Source organism: Lissotriton vulgaris, chromosome 6 (genome assembly GCF_964263255.1).
Source record: "Lissotriton vulgaris chromosome 6, aLisVul1.2, whole genome shotgun sequence".
NCBI lineage: Eukaryota > Metazoa > Chordata > Amphibia > Caudata > Salamandridae > Lissotriton > Lissotriton vulgaris.
Window position 1 is genome coordinate 1791775299 of NC_141694.1, and position 25963 is coordinate 1791801261.

Genomic DNA, 25963 nt, shown 5'->3' on the forward strand with positions numbered 1-25963 from the left:
TAATCTGGGGAAATATGTCTGAGTCAACAGTTAATGGTCCACTGTTGGACTTGTTTTAGTGTTTGTGCCTCTAGTTCCCAAAGTTCACTGGTTGGAACAGCTAGTTACACAGATTGCACAGGTGAGTAGAGTACCAATGTTTTTTGTAAAATTTGTTTTATGACAGTTGCAGTTATGTTGTTGCTGAATATCAGCATTATTAGTGGGGGTGCTTTGTTTGACTGGGTGTGTGTGGTTTTGGTCTATACATGTGATGTGTTATTGAAATGAAAAGAAAGAAAATGGAATGTGGAATGTGTGCATGTGAGCTGGAATGTAGGTGCATGTGTGGAATGGGAGTTGCATGTAAATAAGTAGTTGATTAATGTTGAGTAAGAATCCTGCCCTCAAAAATAATGGGGTTACTCTGACCCTCAGCAAGAATCCTGTGCAACATGTTGTTCCTCTGACCTTATATGTATAGTATTGAAATAAATGATACTTCATTCTGCATGCACTGCATCCCCTTCATCCAATAGCCAGCTTATAACAGTGGTCAAATCCATGAACTGAAATTCAGTCCATCCATGTCTTAAGCACAGCTTTTAAATACAGTTTACAGCAGTGGTTCATAACCTTTTGACTTCTGTGGACCCCTACTTAATCAGTACTGGAATCCAGGCACTCACACTGAATTATTATTGAAATCCAGGGACCCCCACTGAGTCATTACTGGAATCAAGGGACCCAGCCAAAAATACACAAAAACAGGGAAAACAGAATTCATCAGACAAAAAACACAAATTCTGAAATATTTTATTTAATTCACAAACAAATGTGAATCAGCCCAAAGTGGGAGGCTTGTTTACAGGGCCGGACTGGGAACCGAAACCGGCCCTGGCAAAGTGCTCGACCGCCCCCCTGGGGCGACCGAGCTCTTTGCCATGGCCAGTTTTCGGCCGATTTTGTTAAAGGGCCGATCGTCCCTTTAACAAAAACGGCCCCAGGGGCCCAAAACCGGCCCTCACCCTTGCGGCCCACCGGGGGATTGCCCGGTGCCCGCAATGGCCAGTCCGAGCCTGCTTGTTTAGAGAATGGGGCCAAGTCTGGACTTCAAGGATGAGTGCCGGATTCCTTCATGGGTCTTGAATCAGCCCAAACATGGGGAAGCACAAGTAGCACTGACTGGCAGAATGGAGTCCTGTTGGGACAGTGAGCTCTTAAGGTCTAGAGCTGAAAGTGCTTCCCACTGCAGGCTAATTGGTGCCTCCCATGGGTATCCATTGTATTTCCAGCTCAGCTATTCCTGTACACCCTGCTCTTGAGGCTTGTCACTAGGGAGCCACTCCTTTAGCAACTGTATTAACCTTCAAAATCTCTCTCTCTGGCTCATTGAATCTCCTGGAGTCCTGATGATGATCCCGCCATTTTTATTTGGATCAGAATGGCATTGAATTTAAAAACACGGACCTTGTATAAGTGTGCTGTTCTCATGTTTGTTTATATACTTGTTGATCATGATTTATCACTTGAGTGTAGCACCTCAAAATATAGTTGTTTGCTTTGCACTCATTTTCACTGCACCGCTATTTGTCTTGAAATCCTTTTTCATAAACTCCTTTGAATGAATTATATTAACCATTTGGCTCTTTGCATCAAAAGTATTGTTACTATGGACCAATGTGCTTTTCCTTATCTTTGCAGCAGATTAACCTAATAAATCACCTAATAAATATTATCTTATTATTGTTATTGGTACTCGAGGTTTGCTTTGGGATATAGAATTTTAATGGAATTCTTCTTTGTGTGACAAATATGTGTTGAATTTGAGGATAATCCCAACGTATTTTAACCATATTTTGTGGTTCCTTGTTTTTCCTCTTCCAGTGAAGCATAGAGCTTCAGTCATACAGAATCGCGAAGACCCGCACCCTATAGTGTAATATGAAAACGCCAGCGCTTCAAAGTCTTTCACACAGTTTCCTGGATTAAGAGCAGACCCTACAGCTACTGAAACCTTAGCATCTGCAGTAACAATCACATTTACAAATTGCTTATTATTGTTAGGGACCAAAAGCAAAGTAAACAATAAAGAATGTCAAATACATACACTAGTTTGTCAGTGTGTGATTGGTATACTGTTGTTTGATGCTGGATGTAGGCGCGGAGTCACCCACAATTTTTGCAGCCCAAAGATTTATTGCAAGAGAATACCTTTGGAGTGATGAATCGGAGACTGTGTTAAACCCAAGTATGGCACATCACAACACACCAAAAAAAATTCAAACGATGCAGTACAGAAGAATTGCCATGAAGGTTCTTAGCAAATAGAGCATTACAGAGTAGTGGAAAAACAAAAATATTCTAAGCTTCAAATGGGCAGCAGAATCAAAAGGAAAATGGACAGCATCCTTAGGAGACTTCAAAAGACGTCTGGCTCACCCCAAAAATCAAGGCTGTATATAGGAAATCTTCTCATAAAATAGAACAAAAACAACATATTCATTATATTGTGAGCAAATGTACATCTTATTAGCAAATAAGAACACAGTTGCATTAAATGACATATTGCATTAAGAACTCTCCCACTGCATGAATCTTGATTCTGCCCACTCTATGCTTACGCCATTCGGAATTGGCAGATCAAAGGGGATACATGAACAACAACAGTAAGTTATAGTAAACGAATAGGGTACAGTGAGCTATTGGAAGTGTCTTGGAATAAGTTACTTGGAATAAGTTACCGTTTTGTGACCAAGCTAGGAAGATTGATTTGATAACGGCAAGAACAATTCCCATGGAAATAAACAAACATAACTATTCTTGACTGTTTGCTGCAGGTATAACTAACAGTGGAATGTGCTAATGTAAGACAGGAAAGACCTCCACAAGATGGCTGCTAGGTCCAAATAACCAAGAAACCTACTGTCTCCCACAAGCCATGCTCTTCCAAAGCTAGGACATCATGAGAAGCAGTAGTAGTATTTTAAACATATACATAAATACCCTACTATTATCAGGTATGGATATGCAACATTCCCTGACCTACAAAATCCTGCAAACACTGCTTTCCTTCACAAGAAGGATATCTAGCGCTAGGAAATTTCGCAATACCATTACTTGCATTGCCATTACTTGTGAACTGGTCTGTGTTAAGGTTTCAGCAGTGTTCGAAGCAAGTTAGTCCACAAGCAAAGACAATCAATTAATTTTTACATCATTCAGAGCAACACATATAAATAGAATCATAGCTCCTAATGTGTCTAAAATGTTTTGCCCAAAATCACATTTCACTCTCCTCAAACCAACATAACCATTCATTCCTCTGACATGATAAACCCTAAGAAAAATAATATGAACCTACAGAATTATGAGGCAGGTTGAAATAAGCAGTCTTACCACACACATATTAAATCCCTCTGGGAATTCTTTTTTCACATCAGAAAACACCCACTAACCACATAGCTTCTTTCACACTTACTCTCCCCACATACATTCCACTGACTTAACTCCTGAAGGTTCATAGCGCACCGTACACAAATCACGCTTTTTTCTCATGTTCAATTCCCAATATTTGGATATAAATTTGAAAATCTAAAGTATTCCTCAGCCTTTATCTGCTCCCTTATCTTCTTATCTTCCCTTCAATCTCTCACTATTTTCCCTCTTCTACCATTTTATGCCTTAACAAGATCATGTTCTTCTTTACTCAACCTACATTTGTACTCCTGTTTAGTTTGTTAGTACAATAATTAATTTGTGCAACCGGATTCAGAAATGTACCATATTTTACTCCAACTTTGGCATCTTAAGCTAAAATGTTAGCCACTAAATTACAACCCCTGATGCAAAACCTAATACTATCCGATCAAACAGGATTAATTCCTGCTCGCTCAACAACTCATCATTTATGCACAATATTCACCTTATTCCATCAGCTAGATCCCAATCTCCCTGCAGCAGTTGCGTTATTAGATGCTGCCAAGGCATTTGACTCGGTGGAGTGGGAATTCATGTTTGCGGTCCTATGCAAATGGGGCTCCCACAAAACTTTCTCGATTGGATACAGCTGTTGTATACTGAACCGGTCGCCAGGATTCACATATATGGTAACATAGCGTATCCATTGTGCATTTATAGAGGAACCCGCCAAGGCTGTCCCCTATCTCTGCTGTAGGTTACATTGGCCCTTGAGCCACTGGTGTACAAAATATGCCAACAAAACACAAATACAGCTCTGCGGTTCCAATTGCGGCCTATACGCATTTCATTATACACAGATGAAATGGCTGATAGGGGAATACATTAGTTTAGTATAAATTGATCTAAATCAGTGGTTGTCCCACTGACGACCTGTACACAGCAGTTTCGCCTAGACTTCCCCCTGCTCTGGCAAACGGACCTGGTTAAATACTTGGGGATCTGGATACACAGAGATCCAGGACAGGTGGTGTGCGGGAACTATGGGAGAGCCCTCTCTAAACTAGAGAGCCAGGTGGCCCATTGGATCCGGTTGCCAATGTCCTTGGCAGGTCGCATAGTGATCCAAAAAATAATAGTATTGCCACGCTTCTTGTATCTATTCCTCAACATACCCTTCACTTTGACACAACAATTCTTTCTGAAATCAAGTTCTTATCTGAGTACGCTAACATGGGCAGGCTGGCAACCAAGACTTGGCTTCAAGGAGCTCAAACGTCCATACGCCCAAGGAGGATTCAGAGCTCCAGATGTACAACTTGATTATCTCTGTACTCAGGTGCACTACGCACAGTATTGGCTACACCCACACAATCACCATCATGTCGCTGTGGAATCAGATGGAGCACATCCGACCCCATTGAATGACCTCATACCACAAAAGAGACCAGGTATCTCTCTTTTCACGATAAACCTGGTTCAAAGTACTATAGTAGTATGGCGCAAACTGGGACAACGTGACCATGAACTCACAATCTATGATCCAGCGCTCCCATTGTCACATCACTTGGAAATATATGTAACACAATAGCAGAGGGCACTGGAAATACTGGACGTAATTGGTCTACACACTATGGGTGACATGTTCGATGAAGGAATATTTGTTAGTTCTGCAGACATTATTCCAGACACATCCCACACTCCACTGATGCTCTTTACATATTTGCGGCTGCGGCTAGCAAATAAAAGTCTATATTCATCATTCCCTCAGGCAACCCCTACACTCCAGGCACTACAGATACTATTGACACACATACATCTCATAAACAAACTCCATAATGTGGCTCAGCAAGAACAATATTGACATACCGAACAGTTGCTAGAGAGATGGAATACCGTGCTTGACACACCTCTATCTACGGACGACTGGGGCTTCTGTTGCACACTCATGAAGATGCTCACACCAAACAGTAACTTAAGCATTTTTCATTTTTCATTCTTGCACCAAACATACTGCATGCTAGCACAACTACATAAGTATGGCTTACAGTTGGATGATAAAGGTATATGGTGTGGAGCCATGCAGGCAGACTTTGTATATCGGATGGGCATGGCCTCTGACACTGCGGTATTGGGAGGAGATGGCGAACACATTGGGAATTATGCTATCAGAAGCAATTCCCAACACCCTACAGATTTGTTTATTATGCCTGGTTAAAACACAAAGATCATCCAATCGCAGACTACTGGCTATTGCCTTTTTATCGGCCAAACGACGCAACACCATGAAATGGGGTAGCAAACGAGCTCCGAACATGAAGAACTGGATAATGGACATGGTATACTGCAAGGAACAGTTGGAAACATATCGGGATTTTTGGAGTCCACTGGCTCAATACTTGCAGGCAGAGCCTCACACAAACAAAGGGCGGGGAGGAATAGGGATAATTTCATGATAAACTCCATGACGAGATGAAGTCACAGAGGCTATAATACCTTTTAACAATCTGTAGAGGATAGCACATGGTCAATTTGTGTTGATGTGCCTAATTGTATTGTGTGGATTAACAAATGATTGAAGTGTAAAGAAAAAAAGTTTTAAACTTTAGCATCTTAAAGAATAGGGAGGTTGTCCAGCGAAACGTTTACATCTGACAAATATGGAGATAGAAACTCATACTTATTAAATATACTAACAAACACATTACATAATAAAGCATAGGAAATTGGAAGCTGTAAGTAGGGCACACCTTAACCGGCGGATGAACAGAGAAAAGTACATCCAAAACATTCCTTGACACCTATAATATCCAAATACTCACCCAACATTTTAGCATTTATATTAATATAAAATTCACTAACTACATTTTCCCTATGTCTCAGTGTATTAGATCCAGCAGCATTGTGTACTGTAGTTAGTTAAATCACTGCAGAGTCATATCCCATTGGAGAAATCATGAAGATCAAGCCAATGATTTTGCAACATTTCCTATATGCCATTTCTATTGACATCACAACAAAAAGGAACGTGGAACTTAAAAGATCATCAAATTCTGTTTTAACAATAAGATTTCATCTTTTTTTCAAAAGAAATAATAAAAAAATAAAATAGACATTCTCTCAGCTCTCTTGTTCAGTTCATACGGTTAATGTTTCAAACTCTTTTCCTCATCAGGGTTTTTTTGCAAATTTCAATCTCTATTTCACCACTGTCAATTTCAAATGTTTCCAGCCCAATTGCAAAAAGGAATTACAACAAAGTAACCGTTGTTTACTCCAAATACATCTAGCTTTGTTTTTAATTTTGCTGGGGTTACCACACCAGTAAAGGTTCATGAGGTTACCTTAAGCAAATTTAACTGTCCCTGATCCAAAAGCGAACACTCACTACCAACAAGTGCTCTGTCCAGAATTTGGGTTGAGCCCGCTCAGCTATGACTAGCAAGCAGGGCAAGGACTCAATGATGAAACACGCCACACAATTTTGTGGTTGAGAGTCCTTTTTCAAAAACAGGGCTTGACCTGGTACCCATACAGGTCTACTCCCCTTGTTTTGGGTTTTGTAGGATTTATGAAATAGATTCTCTATTAGTGACAACCCGCTCTTTCTAATTGATTTGCCTAAGCGGGAGTTGGGATGCCTGTCTGTTAATCATCCTCCCTCCCTCCATTTTGGATAAAGAGAACAGTTTATGGCACTGCAGATCTGTGTCTTGTTCTTCTTTAGAGACAAGAGCTCATACCATTCAGGTATAGTTCATACGTTCTATTTGGACTTTTGTTTTGCAGGTCTTTTAGTAACTGGTGACTCACTTTCACTGTTGAGTCAATTTCAATTACTTCAGGCTCTTCTTTGATTGACTAAATTCTTTCATTCTTCGAGCATTGCTTTCTTTTGCAGGTTCTCTTCACTGAGTTTTGTGTCTCAACTCTAGCATCTTTACTTGCGACTACTGCTGAATCTTCTCTACTCAACCATGCATCGGTGCTTTTCTCCCTCTGAGTTTTCTGGAGACTCAAATTTTCAACTGGAACTTTTAGTGGTTGGATCAGAGAATATTTTTTCTTGGTGCAACTCATGACTTTGCAACAGCTCTTCACTCCCACCCTTGATTTGAAAATGGCCACTGCCATGGTGCCTACACCAGAATCTTCACTTTCACCAGTATCTTCACCAGTGTCAAAATCGCTCTCACTGCCTCTCTTGATCCGCTGTGCGAACTTAAACTTGGCTCTGTGAATCAGTGGTTGTTGTCACTATTTCTTCATCCATCACCTTCATGCTTCTCATGTGAGGGGAGTAGATCCAATGTGAAATTCCAGCACATTTTACAGCAGTGTTAGTCGGAAGCAGAACTTGAAATGGTCCATTCAAAAAACTTTTATGGACATGCTTCTTTATAAGAACCCGGGGGCATATTATCAAGGGGGTTTATCTCCGCTTTTTTGGCTTTAAAAGCCAAGAAAGCGGAGATAAAATGATCTCCCTATTACCTAGCTTTCGCTAACACCAGTTAGCGACAGCTAGTAGGAGATAGCGACCATCTTGTGCCCCACTTTGCATGTCAGTGATATTTATCACTAATGACATGCAAAGTGGGCGTGCCAAGATGTTAGCGACTGGAAACAGTCGCTAACATCGCTATCTCCTATTACCAACTTTTGGAGATATTCGCGCTAAGCGCGAATATCTCCAAAAGCTAACACCTTCCCTGAACAGTTCTTAGCCATGTTATCCAATGGGAGGTGGATAACATGGCTAAGAGCATTAGCTCGCTAATGCATGAATATCGCTGACTTTTCAGCGATATTCATGCATTGCGGCCGATTTTTATCGCATTTGCGGTAAACCTTGGTAATACCAATGTTTATCTGCGATAAAAATCGCCGCAGCTTAGCGGTAAATTTTTGTCTCTAACCAAGTAACAGCGATAATTATTGCTATTGCTTGGTAATATGCCTCCCAATCTTCTATATTTGGGGTATGACATTGAGTATCTTTTGCCAATGTTGTTGCCAAATTCACCTGATGAGTAACAGATTTCACCATATCAGCCATACCCTTGCAGTAATCTCGAATGAAGCCATCAGGCATGGAAACGAGTGTAGCCAAAGGAATGTAGGACAATTTCATTGCTCTGCTCATTGGCACTTCATGGGAGGAGGGACCAGTCTTTTTATCTGGAGTATTTCTAATGCTCATCAAAACAAAAGGAAGAGCATCTGGCCACTTCAAGCTGGCAGATGCACACACTTAGGCCAGTGTGTCTATATACTACATCAAACAATTGAGCACAATAACTACAATGGAACCTTTGGTCAATTTACAGAGCTGTACAAATCGTATGTCATTACATCACATATTAACACCACGCATGCCATTACAACGCGATGTCAATGACAACCGCATGCCATTACAACGCAAACTATTACCACAACTATGCCTTTACCACGCATGATATCACAACGCAAAGGCATGCGTGGTAAAGCTATACTCGTGGTTAAAGTTTGCAAGGTAAGTGAATACCCTACCCCTACACAACCCTCCCCCGACCCCCAGTCCCCTCCCTACAATTACACTACACTACCCTGCACGACCCCCCGACACTACCCTAAAACACTACACTACACACACACTACAACACTACCTAAACCCTAATGCACTACACTACACAAACACTACAACAGTACCCTAAACCCTAAAACACTACACTACAACAGTACCCTAAACCCCAAAACACTACACATATACTACAACACTACCATAGACCTTTAAACACTACTCAAACACTACAACACAACCCTAAAACGCTACACTACTCAAACACTACCCTAAACCACTAAACAAACATTACCCTAAACCCTAAAATACTACACTACACAAACACTACACCACTCCCAAAAACCCTAAAACACTACACTACACAAACACTATAACACTACCCTAAACCCTAAAACACTGCACAAACACCACAACCCTACACTAAAACCTAAAACACTACAACACTAGCCTAAAACACTACAACACTACACTAAACCACTGACACTACCCTAAAACGGATGTATGACGTTACAACGAATACTTTTACAACGTCTACCTTTGCAACGCAATTTTTACACCGCAACATCCACTACAACGCATACCATTACAACGCATGCCATTACAACGAATTCTTTGAAACTACCTTTACAACGCATTCCACTACAACGCATACTACATTTACAACGCATACCATTACAACGCATAACATTAAATTGCATGTAAGGTAAGTATTGGATAGTGTAGGGGTAAAAATTACTATTCTATCTCCAGGGGGTGCAACAGTAGGGTAAGTGTTGGGTAGTGTAGGGGTTAAAATTACTATTCTAACGCCGGGGGTGCAACAGTAGGGTAAGTGTTGGATAGTGTAAGGGTACCATGTGTTGTAATGGTATGCGTTGTAATGGTATGCGTTGTAATGACTGCGTTGTAATGGCATGCGTTGTAGTAGTGTGCGTTGTAGTGTCATGCGTTGTAATGGTTGCGTTGTAAATGCATGCATTGTAATCGATGTTGCGTTGTAAAAGTTTCGTTGTAATGGTAGTGCGGTGTAAAAGTTGAGTTGTAAAGGTTGTTTCCCCCCTAAAACACTACACAAACTCTACAACACTACACTAAACCCTAAAACACTGACACTACCCTAATACACTACACTACACAAACACTACAACACTACACTAAACCCTAAAACACTGACACTACCATAAACACTACAGTACACTACAAAAAAACACCCTAAAAATATCCTAAAACGTAAATCACAACCCCACACAACACAAACATTACAACACTACTTTGACACTACCCTAAACCCTACACAAGCAACCCCCACCCCAATCGCAAACCCCCTTACCTTTCTTTCCTCGTGGTTCCTCTCCAGCGTCGCGGTCTCTGCTCCCTGTTCCCGCTTCCAGGGGAGGTGCACATCGTTGTGAGGAATCAACCTCAGTTTCCTCACAACGACGTGGATAGCCATTACATTGCATGCATTGTAAAATCGCATGCGACGTAATGGTATGCATAGTTTTTTACTACACGTTGTAACATCACATGCGGAAAAAAAGTGGTGTTTAAAATTGAATAACCCAAACGTGGATTTAGACCAGGTGTTAAATATGAGTCAAAAGTTATTAATGGCAAGCAATCTTAAGGCACAATTGTACAAAACTATCTTTGACCTTTACTTTACTCCTGCTAAACTATTTACATGGGGTAAACGAGACAATGATTTATGCCCAAGATGTACTCAAGGACCGGCAACTCTTACTCATATGTTGTATACTTGTCCTAGTTTGACATTATTGAAAACCATGATAAATTCCTTTTGGGAGGAAATTTTTGGACACATAATACCAGAATCGGAAACCCTATTTCTTTTTGGTTATGACCTTACCTTAAAACTAGAAAAAGCTGAAGAAAGATTAGTTTTTATTGGCATGGCTGATTTCAGGATAATCCTATCTGCGAGATGGAAAGACGCAGAGCCTCCAAGTTTTCAGATGTGGTTAGCACGCCTTTTGGCAGCTTATAGATATGAATCTGCAATATTTAAAACAAGAGGGATACGATCCAAATTACGAGGAGATGCGCTTTGGTGCCCAATAACTGAATGGAAAAAAAGCATCGTCCCTGGTGGTATTGGGTGATTATTGACTATATTTATAATTGATTTAGAGTGTGTTTATATTGTTGTATAATTTATAATTAGCTAAAATTCTATCTATTTTGAATCTTAGTTTCTTTGGATTACAAACCCTGTGATTCATTTATTTATAACATTGTATTATTTGAGTTAAATTTGAATTGATGTACTGCTGTAATGATGTCCTACTTATTATGCCTGAATAAAAAAAAAAAAATAAAAAAAAAAAAGAGTAAAATCGCATGCGACGTAATGGTATGCATAGTTTTTACTACACGTTGTAACATCACATGCGTTGTAACGTATGCGATGTAATAGCAACGCGTAGTAAAAGTCGCGTTGTGATGACTGATTCCCGTACAAATCATTTTAAAAATCTCAGTATTAAAACGAGAGCCATGATCCATCTCAATAGAAATTGGCAGGCTAAAATGAGGTATTTACTCCTTCAACAAAAGCTTGGCAACTGTCATGCTACCTGATCTCTGAGTGGTGGCAGGCCTCAACCCATCTAGAGAACACACAAGCAATCATGAACATGCATTTAAGATCATTGTAAACAGGCATCTTTTTTAAAACTTGCTTGAAGTCTCGTAAATGGGCCTTCTGGTTTGCCAATATGGTTCATGAGGGTTGTAGTTCTCTTTCTCTCATTATTTCTCTGACAACTGAGACATCCCTGAAACAAATCCTCTGGATTTATAATTTGACCCACACTCCTTAAACGTTCTAGTCATAGCATCCCTTCCCAGATATGATTGATTATGCAGATATCTAGCCATGCTGTTCAACACTGAATCAGGTAAAATATATTTGTACATAGGACTAATCCACATATTTTGGTCATTATTTTTGAAAAACAACAATTCCCAATTTCTTTTCTCATCCTGTGGAAGTTCTTCCCGGAGATCCCTTAATTCACTCAAAGAAGCCTGCATTGGATTAAACAGAGAATAATTTATATTTCACTTGATTCACTTTGTTTTGTCTTTTTAATTGAAATGTGTTCATTTGATCTCACAACTTTATTCTCAAGTGCACAATATCTCGCCACCCAGTCCCAATATTTATTTCCAAGCACGAGCATATCTTACCCAGCCTTATGGCCAGTACAATTGACTGATGTAATTTCTTTTCACAATTGTATTTCTTCCAACAGAATAAGAATCATTCCTGATGGGAGTTCCAGAGGATGTCATAAACCCTCCTTGTGACAATAGTATTGCAAAGTCATGGACCACTGCAAAACCATACTTGCTGTCTGCATATATTGTCACAATTAAATATTCTGTAAGGAAACAAGCTGTTATCAATGTAATCAACTCTACTCTGCTTCTTGTGCTGAAGTTATACCCAGCAGGCATGATGCTTCAAGAATTTCAGAAATGATACATAGTGCATAGGAAGTCTTCAATGCCCCACAATAGTCTCTACAAACAAAATCAGATCAGCCATTTCAAAAGAATTTCTCTGATGACTGGTCTTGGTTTGGTGCATGACTTTCTGACATTGATATGGCTATGCTTTGGTCAACGTCACCATCATTATCAATCCTGTATTTGTCTTCATTGCTGTCAGAAACAGGAAGCAATGCTGCAGGATTCAGTAAATCACACATTTTCATCTGGTAGTCTGACTTGTTCATGCTTGATCAGACGACTGTTTGTCATGTGCTGAGTCTGTGTATGGATAAGCAAAATTTCAACTGAATGCGGAACAATCACAATTATGTATGTCCTGTCAAAATCTCTTCACTTTGATCAATTGCAATGCAAACAGCTGCACCTACCTTCAGATAACCAGGAAGAGCTACAGATACTAGATCCACCACAGTTGATAGGTAGGCTATCCGCCTCATAACCCCACCTCATTGTTTAGTCCAAATGGATAATGCTTACCCGCCTTTCTCATGACAGCTTGGAAAGAATTCCTTCCATATTGTAACTAGACATTCAAATGGCGAGTGTATTACAGAATGTTTCCCTCAAAGCTCGGTAGGCACCTGAGCAATTGTCATCAAATCGTAGCGGACCTCTGGCATCACTGTGGGTTAGCCTTACTTAAGGATTTGCAATCAAGGAAAAGTTTGTAATCTACTGACAGCAGTAGCCAAGAATTCAATGAAACATCCTCACCACCCTCTGGGTGGCTGCAGAATTAATTTTCATATTTGCAGAAACAATTTTTTTTTTACTCTCCTTACCACTTTCTCAATGCGTTGACCGACATAAATCACTTCTTTTTTACAGTACTGCATCATTGTAGGCGAAGCCTTGTCAGGTAAATGATTCAGTAGTGAGGTTGTATCAAGTTCACAATGTTCTTTTGTCTTGAATGCCATCAGCTGATCATCTATATATTGCATCAGGACTGAGTTACAGGGAGTTGCGAATGGGTTCTTCCTATTTAGTATGCCCAGATTTTTTGCTATTTATTGATCACCCGATGTTGGACTTTTTACTGTGGGTGAGTTTCCCTAATGTGTCTCGCCCATGGTAATGACATGGTAAATGAACTGTGCATGTTTACTAACCGTGTCTGCCATTTAAGATAAGGCAGCTGCAATGGAGCTAAGGCAAATGGCAATTCTCTGGTTACATGTGCACATATGTGCACATGTGTGCGGGCTATGTGTGTGGGACTACTGTTGTGTGCAGCACAGGTAGCCTGGTGTAGGGTAACTCTGCAGGATTAGATATTGAACTAGGGTAGGCCTAATAATATTAGTGGAACTCATAGGTAAAGTGAGTATGGTTTACGGTTTTGTCTGCAGTTTATTTTATAAAACTTATTAAGCGCACGAATACCCGAGGGTGTCTTGGCGCTGGACAGAAGATCGTAATATGGCAGGGTTCATGTGTGATTAGCTTGGTCTATTGAGTAAATAGCCAAGTTTTTAATTGTTTTCGAAAAAGTATTAATGTAGGAGTGCTCTTGAGATGATTAGGAAGGGCATTCCAAAGTTTGGCAGTGGCAACTGAAAAGGATCTATCCCCCAAGTAGCTTTCCTTGTTTTAGCTATCTCAAAAAGATTTGCCTTAGAAGATCTGAGAGTGCGAACTGGCCTGTATGGAACAAAGAGAATGCTTTAAAAAGAGTGGCCCTTTTTCATGGATGGTTTTAAAGGCTATACATAGAGCCTTGAATTTAATTCTCTGCCTCACTGGTAACCAATGAATTTCCGAATGACACTAGATATAGGTTTAAACGTAGGCGTTCCGGTGACGAGTCTGGTGGCTGCATTCTGCACCAGCTGAAGTTTGTTTAAGACCTGTTCTTGTGCATTGAGCAGAAGGGCATTACAGTAGTCAACATTAGCAGAGTGGAAATCAAGGTGTTTATGGTGTTTATGGGAAGGTAAGGTAGCAATTTCCTGATCATTTTGAACGTGAAAAAGGAAGCGGAGGCTATGGAGTTTGCTTGATGTATATAGGAAAGTTTGTTGTCAAATATCACTCCCAAGTTCCTGACCTTGGTGACTGGGACAAGTGAAGGTCCTAGGTCTTGAGGCCACCAGGTAGGGGACCAGGTAGGAGTGAGTTTGCCAAATACCATAACCTCAGTTTTGTCCGAGTTAAGCTTTAAACATTTTTTGCTCATCCAATTACTGATGGCATGTATTCCCTGTTGGAAGTTGTTGGCAACTTCTTGTCCATTGTTGTTGATAGCCAGGACAAGCTGAGTATCGTCAGCGTAGGATGTAACTGCTAGGCGATGGGCTTTAATGATCCTCGCCAAGTCCGCCACATAGATGTTAAAAAGTGTTGGACTTAGCGAGGATCCCTGGGGGACACCACAGGGAAGAGAGAAGGTGCAGGATGAGTATCCGCCCATGGACACTGATTGTTCCCGATTGGCTAGAAAGGAAGAGAGAAGGGAGATGGCGCTCATGGAGATTCCGGTATCTTTGACACTGTCGATCAGCATGGTATGATCGACCGTGTCAAATGCTGCTGAAAGGTCGAGCATTATGAGCACCGCTGCACCTCCTCCGTCCAAGATCATTCTGATTTAATCAGAAGCTTTTATTAGAGCAGTCTCCGTGCCATGACCCTTTCTGAATTCAAACTGTGTGTCATCGAGATAGATGTTATTATCTAAGAATTCAGAGATCTGGCTGTTCATGATTTTTTCTATAATTTTTGATGGAAATGGAAGACATGTTATTGGCCTATAGCTCGTGACAATGGACGGATCTAAAGTGGTTTTTTTAAGAAGAGGTTTAATTACTGTTTTTTTCCAGATTGATGGAAAAATACCCGAGGTGAACATAGCGTTGTAAATGTCACAGAGTGTGTGACAGATAATAGCGGGGCCAATTTAAGTATTGAACGAGGGCAAGAATCATTAGGTGAACCTGAATTAATGGTCATCATAACTTTGTGAACTAATTCTGGTGAAACTTGATCAAAGGAGAAAGTGGGTGCGGTATTCAAAATAGGGTCGGAGATAGTGTTGGCTTTTATGGTGTCATCAACTTTTGAGTAGATGTCACAGACTTTATCTTGAAAATAAGTTGACAAAGCATCACACATGGATTGAGACGCCTCTTTAGAGGAGGTTTTGTCTTGACCTGTAAGATGAGAAACAATCTGGTAAAGTTGTTTAACCGAGTCTTGTGCTGACTCAATTTGATTATTGAAGAATATGCTTTTTTGAGTGATAATCATATGTTTGTATTTACTTAATTTCTCTTTATAACAGATTCTTTCATGAGGGTCAAAGTTTCTACACCACTTACGTTCTTGCTGTCTACAGCTTTGTTTTTCCAGCCTAAGACACTCGTTGAACCAAGGGGCTGAGTTAGATGTTCTATTAATAGATCTTTTTTTAGTAGGAACAGTAGCGTCAACTAAACTGTGAAGGCAGTTGGTGTAAATGGTGGCTGCTGTTTCCGGCTTAGAAGTGTTAATATCCTGCATAGTGTGCAGTTTGTTAATAAAGTCTTCAGTATTAACACTTTTCCAAGATTTGAAAGTATTAGTATTAGAAGGTTTGATAGGCGGAGGACTAGGAGGGCAGATATTAAAACATACGGCTGCGTGGTCAGTCCACGTAAGGGGGAGTATTTTCTCTATAGAGAGAGACTAAAGATTGGAAAAAATTCTGTCTAACGTGTGTCCCGTGGAGTGCGTAGGCGAGTGAACCAGTTGACTTAGTCCTACTGCTTCCATTTCTGTAAGGAGAGTGACACTTTATCATGTACACAGGAGGACATCTGCCTGAGGGTGCTGTTTCACTTCTCTTAATCCTACAAAGTCCTGTGAGGTGTGAAACTGGGATGGAAAGCGTGCGCCTAGTTCATATACACAGGTCCCAATATCATTCATGTACACTTTATGGGTCATCCAGAATTGTATTATTCCCTTGCTCAGCTCAGGATCGGAGCCCAGGACTTTTGTCACCCTGCTGCCAAAGTTAATTACATTTCTCCCCAGCAGAAGGATCAAAGGCCTTCCCACACAAACGGAGTAATTAACAGTGCTTCCCTCAGCTCCTGAGAAGGAAGGGGTAGGGAAGAAAATCTGCATCAATGAATTAACTGTCACACTGTACCAGGGCTGGCAACAGTCCAGGCCTAATGAACAAAGGAGAAAACCTGGAAACCAGGATACCTGGGGCCAACACCAGAGGAGGCTCCTGTTTAAAGTTTTGGTGGGAAAGGCCCTGGCAGTGATGTTGGCAAAGGGCAGATCTGAGGCTTCCAGAAAAGATGTGACCAGTGACTTCTGGACAGCTCTATCTTGGACTGTCCTAGCATGCTGTTCAAGAGGATTGGGACAGGGGTAGAAAAGGTGTTGTGTCACCCTTGGATTGGCCAGTGATGCCTCGCTTCTATAACCTTTCCCGCTTATAAAAACTCTTGAACAAGGAAAAGAGGAAGAGCTTTTCTGTGCTTTTTTTCTGGGACTGCAATGTCAGCATAAGCTATGGACAAATAGAGAGACACGCCCCCTGATCCTTAAAGGATCCAGTTGACCCCATAACCAGTGGGTCTCTCTCTAAAACCTGGGCTTCTCTTCCCAAAAGGGGTAGGTGTGGGACCTCAACAGAATGAACTGTAGAGGGGGTAGCACCTGTGTCATTCAAAAATGACATGGGGGGACATGGGGTGGCCATTCACCACACCCTCTACATAAGGGACACTTTGATCTAGCTTCAGGACTGCAATTTCCCACCCTCAGACACCATCATTGGGAATTTGTCTCTTGGAAAATTGAAGGATCATTATTCAGAATCAGCGGATTCTGCTGTTACCCAGGGCTGTAAAGCAATGAATTTCTCATGCTGTGCTTCATCATCGGATCTATGGGCCCATTCATAGGACACTGCACTTGCTTTTGCACATTCTGCAAATAAGCTAGTTGGGCTGGGGCCACCGACTGTGTATGAATCTGATGCGTATTCTCTGCATCTGGGGATCAAAATCAATCTCGATTCAATATGGATTCTGTCTACATTCCGGCTTCCAGTGACCGATCTTACCACAGAAATGACAGGCAGTGCTCTTCTTCGGCAAATCAAAATTTGCATGCACTCCAGAATTAATAGCTCCTCTTCACAAAATTACATCTGCACCGTCTCATATCCCATCCACACACCTTGTATTGTATGTGCTCCATTCATTCCCTATTCTCAGACGACACAAAACTCATATTAGAACGCATCAACCATTTCAAGAAATTGTTTGGTAAAACTGATTACTCTGGGCAACATTTAGCTATTATTTTATTCTCTTCTGCTTTGCATCAAACTAATCTCTTCTGTACTTGGCATAATTCAGGATCTCATCAATACCCTTAGTTTGCCAGCACATGGCACTCTGAGCAGGGGCAGCTGGTGTTCACGGTCCTGAGGCTGCGTGCTTGCCATGCTGTCTCTGCAACTCTAGTCTACTCTGCACTGCAGTCCTGGACCCCGGCTCGAGAACATTGAGAACAGGACAGCACTAAGGTAAGCCGGTGCAAGCAAGCGAGTGCGACCCACCCGGTCATCCGTCCCCCCTCCTAATTATTTGGGCACTGATGTCAGTCACACTGCTGCGCTGCGAGTGCGATCGTCTGATGAGGCCCTGCCATGGTGGCATGGTAAAGGCCTGGTGGGTGCATAAAATATTCTGGCTGCGTGCATAAAATATTGTTATTTCTGTTCAAGCCGCCCTTTGAGGCACCAGCTATGCTGTGGCGGCAGTAGTTGGGGCCAGGGGGGGTAGCTTTTTTTCAGCAGCAGAGCGAACAGTACTATGTGTACCCAGGCCGGCGGTAGCGCGTAGCGGTGAGAATGGGAGGCACGGGGATGCGAGTGCGACACGAGTCCTGTGTCAGACTTGATTTCTGTGTAGTAAAAATTTTTCACTGAAATCAAGTCTGACACAGGGCAGTGCCGAGTGGCGACTCGTGTCACATCCCCCATGCCTCCCACTCACACAGGGTTGTATCCAGTATTGAGGTGCTTGCTCGCATCTGGCCTGCTATCTTCACATTTCAAGTACTTTACAACGGTTCCATTTCTCTGTAGCTGCGAGAATGCTTTGATAGTTCAGTTGGTCTTCGTTTTACCCAACCAGAATTTGAGGCATTTTATACATACATTTTCATCGTGCATTTCAAGCATTCATGTTACATAAATTCAGTTTAGCACAACTACATTATAATTCTGCTAATGCGGATTATTAAACTAAAATGCAGCATTGTTATTAAACCACAACTAAAACATTATGAATGAAACATGGGTTTCTTCACATGAGTAATTCCAGCCGTCACATCCATTGTCTATGTTAATTCGTTCATCGTCTAGATAATTGCTAAAATATGACATGTAAATGCATTAACATAGTTTACATTTCTAACACATGTTTACATGAAACAGGATTATATTTGGGTGCTCTCTACTGTAGCAGGGATTCCGTTCTCCTACAGAACTGTGCATAGAGATCAGGAACCTTAGTGAATTAGGATGGCCCAAAACTCACCTTAGTACCCAAAATCCCCTTACCGAGCTATCTACAGTGTCTCATTGGTCATAACAAACTCCCAATGCTTAGACAAACCAGAACATGAACTTAGGTTACCTCAGGTATCGTGGAACACATGACACTCTTTCGCTCTATAATCATTTCAAACCAGAACGTGGAGTAATGAGGACACATGCATATTTGAAATATTTATTTACTAATGCAGAGTTCTCAAACGCAGTATCTTATATAATACAAGTAAACATATTATAATAATCAAAGTTATCAGCATAGTTACTAGTCCATAATAAGCAAACGGTGATAGCATATTATACTGCTGAAATGAATAGGAATTAATAACACCTATTTCTCACCCTCCCTATTTAGTGTAATATTATATCTATGAAGGTCTCATACCTCTAAATCTCAGTGGCAGAGGATCACATCATCTTCCACCAGGTCTCTGCATGCGAGGCATCATCAAGTGTGTTTTTGCATTCCCAGTAACTCTATCTTAAACCCGCTTAGAGCCCGATGTTGACAGCAACAGTATTTGTGTTATGTCTAAAGTGGTGCGAAGATCAGACCTCACAACAGCCTTGTATCGAGTTATTCTTAGAGGTTTCAGCACTCACTGTGCAGACAGTGTACCAAGCAAAACTGATATCAGAGCAATAACATATTATTCTCAAATAAATCACATCTTTCTTCTAGGTTGAAAGCTACAATAACAAGTATGTGTCGTGTGCAAACTGAAGCCAAAGGAAAAAATGGCGTTTAAACATTTAAAAAGCTCATGCTAACTTAACACAATATATAGAAAAGAAGTCTCTATATGACACGCCCCCAATGATCCGAGCACGGTCAAAAATAAGGAAAGCCAATACTAGACTAGAGGCATAACATGAAAGCAGAGTTCAACAATAATGAGCAAAGCTAAATTAAAAAAATAGATATGAATGCCTACAGTGGCCAAACAAAATTATCAAAAGTCTTCAACTCAAGGCCCCTGTAGTTCAAGGCAACAGGCCTGGGGCGTATAAAAACAAATGTTCGTAAGAAGAAAGGCACCTCCCAAAAATACAAACAGGTACGTGCCTAAATAAGCAAAGTCTCCAAGGTATCTTATGATTGGACAGAATATGCAAAATATGCAGCAACAGCTTCCAACATGAAATCACTGTCATCATCCGAAAACAGTTCAGCCATCCAATTAAGTAGGTTGAAAGAACATACTCCAGCACTGGATCCTCTAGCATCATCAGAGGACAACTCGGTGGGTTCTCAAAAAAGCTATCTGCCAAGAACTCATGTGCCGCTGCGACTATGTCCCAATGACCCATTAGTCCATGCATCGCTGCCAAGGCCATAATCCTTTCGCCAGAACAAACCAACTCGTGAGCAACTACGGGGCTCATCAGATGATTAAAATCGACGTCAGGAGACACCGTCAAGCAGAGACACAAATCAAGGGCCCAGTCGAAATCGCAGCTCAGGCAATGAAACACAGGCTGGACACAAGTGAAATAGGAAAATCGAAACGATAATCCAAATGCTGTGCTTAAAGTCGCAAGCGGCAGGGTGCTATAGTAATCAAGCATCCGGTTACGAAATAGTGTCAGGAGGGGCTGAGCAGCTCCTAGCGCAGGACGGGCATCCATGTTTAACCCCTTTACTGCTAAGGCAATATTTTTGCTGCCATTCACTTTCCATTGAAATCAATGGAAAGTCCATGACGAGTTACCCTTGTCATTAGCGGCGAAGAGGTTAATAAAACAAAATATTATTAAAACGCCTGCAGCTAATGCTAGTAAAACAGGGAATCTGCCAAACAGACTTGAAAATATAGAATGAAAGAACGCGGAGATGACATCAAATATTTTCTCAAAGGAAGTCACGAGACCACTGCTAACTATTTTAAAAAAATGAGCGAGGCCAGACGTGGAGGAGGCATTAAAGATTTGATGAACCAGCTCGCAAAAATGAAACGGCAAGTCTGTATTCAACAGTGCCTGCACCTCTGTGCGTGTGTTAGCTATGTGAAGGACAAAAGTTTCTTGGGCCGAGCTCAGGGCCACCTATTTCTGAGACTAAAGGGCTCTTATTCTACTCATACCATTGAACTCTGCCTTCAAGGTTGGGATGCGCGGCCAGATGGAAACATCTGAATTCCCATGTGTAGGAGGATACAGAACATTTTTGCAACAGACCACACACTCTGATACAGTTACCACATAAGCGATACCAATTATTAAACCACAACACTCCTCGTTATTTAAAAGCAAATAACTACCATTCGTCAATAATGTGAATGTGGGAACTATTGCGGGAACTGGAGTGCCTTTTAATACACAGGCTAAATTTGACCGGTCCTGGTTACAAGAACCGTGTAACTGGATGTGTCTGCATGTTAATGAACGGTCAGGCGACTGTGTGCATTCTTCACCATTAAGATTCACTTCCTTCTCATCCATCATGCATCTGTATGTGTATGGTAGAGACCATGCTTCATGGAGGAATGCGCTACCTAGTGGTTCATATCGCCCTATTGCAATATACCGCATACAATTAGTACATTTGTACAAAACGAATGGTAATGTGATTAATCCATGGATAAGCCACGTTGCAGCAGTTGCCTCAGCTACAGAAAACGGTAAAGATTCTAACCTTTCAATATGTAACATAGAAAATGATGCGTCACGCATTGAAAGCATGCATTGTTTGTCAGTCAAATTAAATGGGGCAAATAGGGAGGACACGTTCATGTAACTCCAGAGCACACAACCTGCCTTAAATGTCTGTAGGGTCCATGCAAACTGCATCACAGAACGCAATTGATTTTGACCATGGTATAATACAGACACCTCATCATTTACAATGTCAACAACAGAAGAAACAATATTATTCAACGTGTAAATCCGGGAAGAAAGCATGTTAATACTGTTATCGACCACTGCAAGCACCTTTTCCAAATTAGCTTGGTCAATTGCCCTTAGGCGTTTAGCAGCCTCAATTTGAGAAAATTTCCAGATTTCATTGTAAACAGCATAAATCCATCGTTTAGATCTACTATTTGCCGGGCCTTTTATAAAATCATTTAAATCCACATTATCATTTAATTGGGACAGATGTAGTTTAACTACAGCCAGAGTAGAATGTTGTAGCCAATTCTGACATAATTTGCCCACTGAGTAAGTGGTGACAGTATGATTAGCATCAAAACGGGGATCAGGCCTAACTTGTGTAAAACCTTCAGTTACCCCAAGAAAGCGACGTTGGCAAGAATCAGAGCTCCTTTGCCACAACAGCCAACCCTTAGGATCCAAACTGGATATGTTAAAGGATGAATTATGCAACAATGTTTGTAAATCTTGAATGGATAATTTAGTGTAATTATCCCAACCGGAATATTCTTCCAAATCAGGAATAATAGGGGTATTAAATCTTTTTGAAGTAGCCAAGCCAAAGCATGTTGTCTGTGAATTTAAAAACAACATATGATTCGGGATGAGACATGCACGGTGCAAAGCCTCAGTGCCTTGTACCTGCCAACTCTTAGAACCCCAAACTGATTTAAGGTCAATGGTTTCCTTCCATAGCTCATAGCCCTCAACAGCAAACTTGTCTAGAAAGGACTTCTAATACAACAATTTAGTATCGCTAAGTCTAAGCTTGGACATGGACTTTTGTGTCATCTTAAAATAAAAGGACTCAGGACTTGATTGATTAAAGTCGGTAAAATAAGTGTACTTCTTCAAAAAGGTACTAGAGCTGCCTTGCAATGGTGCTGGGCAATGTTCCCACTGAGTGTAATTTACAGTAACCCTCCTGGAACTTGTTTTATGCAGAAAATGATTACCAAAATGTTGAAAGCAAAACAAATCACCATAATTAATGGAATCTAAGTATAAATCTTCAGCATCAAAGGCAGCATAATATTTCAAATCAGAGAATAGTGCTTCCACGGCCTGAATATCCCAATCATCAGAACGTATGTTTTGTTTCACTGCATCCGCCCTGTTTACTCTAAGCACATTTGGAACATTAATCACTTCAGTGGGGCCATGGATTTGAAATCTAACCGCATCCCACACAATCCCATCAAGAACATGCCAAGCAGTGATGTTAACAACATTTAAGTCTCTTTTCAGTCTGTGAGCAGAATGTGATGAGGAAAGTGGGGCCAAAGTTCCATTAAGGTGCAGAATTCCTGTTCTCTCTTTGACATAGTGTCCATCAATCAGATGAAAAAAATAAAACACAAAACCAATTGACATAAAAAGATAAATTGAAAAAAGTATTACCCAAATATATGTCCAAGGGGGAATCAAAAAATGTTTTTTAAATAAAGTGGCATAAATTGCAAAACGTGAGGGTTTCTTTGAATGTACTGAAACAGAGTCAAAAGAGAATCGTGATTCTGTGGTCAAACGAGTCTGCAAATCCGACATTGATAAATCAGTTGGATAGGTGTAATTCAAGTCATCATTGTTATTAACAGGAAAAGTACTCAATAAAGGATTGGAAATAACAGGCATCTCGAGGGCCACGTCTGGTACAGTATTAGAAGTAACGGCCAACACAGAATTTCTCACAATCGAAGGACAGGAGACCGCCGGTTTCATGCTATGAGGAATCGGCCACCCTGTGTATCTTGACATTGTCAATAGAAATAAATCTGTTTTCCTTACGACCAGGAAGTGGTGGTAATATGACTATTCTTGTGCCCTTCGCTCCAAGAACGGGAACCGGTGCTCGATAGGAAGGACCAAATTCTTTCTTGTTATCGATATTCTCTCGAACCAGTTCACCAACTTTGGGTAGCCAGCCAACTACCGGGATCTGCAACGCATCATCCGATGTGGAGGGCAAATGTTCCTTAGCATGATTGTCTCTGGTCTTTTGTAGATTCTGTAAAACATTGCAATGTTCATCTTCGTCAAATGCTGTGGCCTGGGCCATGCAATCTAGACCGTCGAGGTCAGGTACATACATCTTGATACCAAAGAGCATTTCGTATGGGGTCCGCCCACCCAGAGACCTTCTAGGGAGATTATTAAGAGCACGCTGCACGCCATTGAGATGGGCCAGCCAGTTTCTGCCAGTGCCTATAACTTGAGCTGTCAAAGATTGCTTTAAGTCACGGTTCATTCGTTCCACTACACTATTACCCTCAGGTCTGTATGGAGACGAAAACTTGACTTGGACCCCCACCGAAACCATAGCATCCTTATACGCCTTAGAGGCGAAAGCCGGACCCTGATCCAAATGGAAGGTACCACAGGCAAAAATCCCTACAAAGACACGCAAATCTCTTATGACAGTCCGTGAATCAGTGCTGCGATGGGGCCATACCCACAAAAAGCGTGTGCATGAATCAACTGCTACTAAGATCTACTTATACGCAGTATCAGAAGAAAAAGGACTGCAGTGATCTTAATAAACGCATCCCAGTGGTTTATTAGAAATGTACAACTGTGTCTGTGGCGTACGCGCAGCAGTCAAAGGCTTGATCTGCTGGGAAATGTCACATTGAAGGATATAATCACGTGTCTGTTTGTACAGTCCCCGCCACCAGAACCTCTGTTGAAGCTGAGTTACAGTGGCTGAGACGCCCGCATGCGCAGACGCCCCACCTTCATGAGCCGCTGTAATTAAAGTAGCTCTGCGATCCGAGTTGGGAATCAATCTTTCACCAACATCGGGAATTTTCACATAAGGAACCTTATCGGGACTTAAGTGGTATGTGTACTTCGAAGGGAACCCCGCAGGATATTTACCTCCCTTCTCAGTGGCAGCAACAGCCGCCAAGATGTCATCATCAATTTTACTTTTGGACCGTGTAACTGCTGCAACTAAGAATTTCGATACAGCTGACTTCGCCGCCTCATCAGCAAGCGAGTTACCGACAGCGTGGACTCCCACACGCTGGTGGCCAAGAGTATGAATCACAAACACAAGTGGCAACTTCTCCTTAAGTTCAGCCACTGAGACCCAGATCATTTTATGTTTTATTGTGCCACCCTTGGAATCATGAAACTCATTTTGAATCCAAAAAATCAAGTTCTCATCGTAAGACTGGACACAGTAGTAAGAATCACTTACGATTAAAGTCGTCACACAAGGATCAGCGTACTCTAATGCAAGCATCAGAGCACGAAGTTCTGCTAATTGTGCGGTGCAGTCCCCTAGTGTCTGCGTGTGCACAACACTGGACTTGAACTCATCGTTCACCATGGCACCGACCACAATGGCACATGCGGAAACGTAGGCATGTTTAGAGCCATGCGCTACCTGCGCCGAACCATCAGTGTCAATGATGCAATGGAAATCCTCTAAAGGCCGCATTGCTAAAGGAGCCGGATGAACGAATTCATACTGCAAGTACTCCTGCAACTGTAAAGTGGCGTCAAAAATAAACGAGACATCCTGGGATGTCAAGGATGCAGCCCATTGAATCCACTGAGGGTGCAAAGCTTTGGAATTTGGTACACTGACTTTCGTAACTGCCTCCAAGGCAGGACACGGGGTAACAACCAACATGCGTTTTCCCTGTGACAAGGCACGCTCCTTAAGAATTGCCATTTGCACAGCCGTCAAAACTTTCTCCACAGTGGAAAATCGCATTTCAGCCGAAGTGTAAGAGTGTGACTTGTAAGCAATAGGTACTGTATCTCCTTCATTAAAAGTTAGGTACGTGAAACCCACCGTCCCAGGGATAATTCTTATCACCAGGTTGGTCTGGTTATCAAGAGTCTGTAAATATTCAGAAGCGAGCAGATCAGTCTGCAAAGACTGCAGTACAGCTAAATGCTCAGGCAGCCAGCATGATTTGGAAAAAGATGGTTGTATCAAAGCATACAAAGGCTTGATACGCTGGGCATATTCCGGAATGTAAGTTCTCCCGAAATTCAAGAAGCCCAGTAAA

General features: G+C 41.4%; 1 protein-coding gene across 1 annotated transcript in view; it reads left to right on the forward strand.

The window, feature by feature from the left end:
- CLU (clusterin) overlaps nt 1-2086 on the forward strand; it is a 170120-nt gene extending 168034 nt beyond the window's left edge. The window contains exon 9 of the mRNA XM_086928054.1: nt 1867-2086. Coding sequence (XP_086784180.1) covers nt 1867-1876 — 10 coding nt within the window. The 3' untranslated portion in view covers nt 1877-2086. The remainder of the gene's footprint in view (nt 1-1866) is intronic.
- Nucleotides 2087-25963: the final 23877 nt, after the last annotated feature.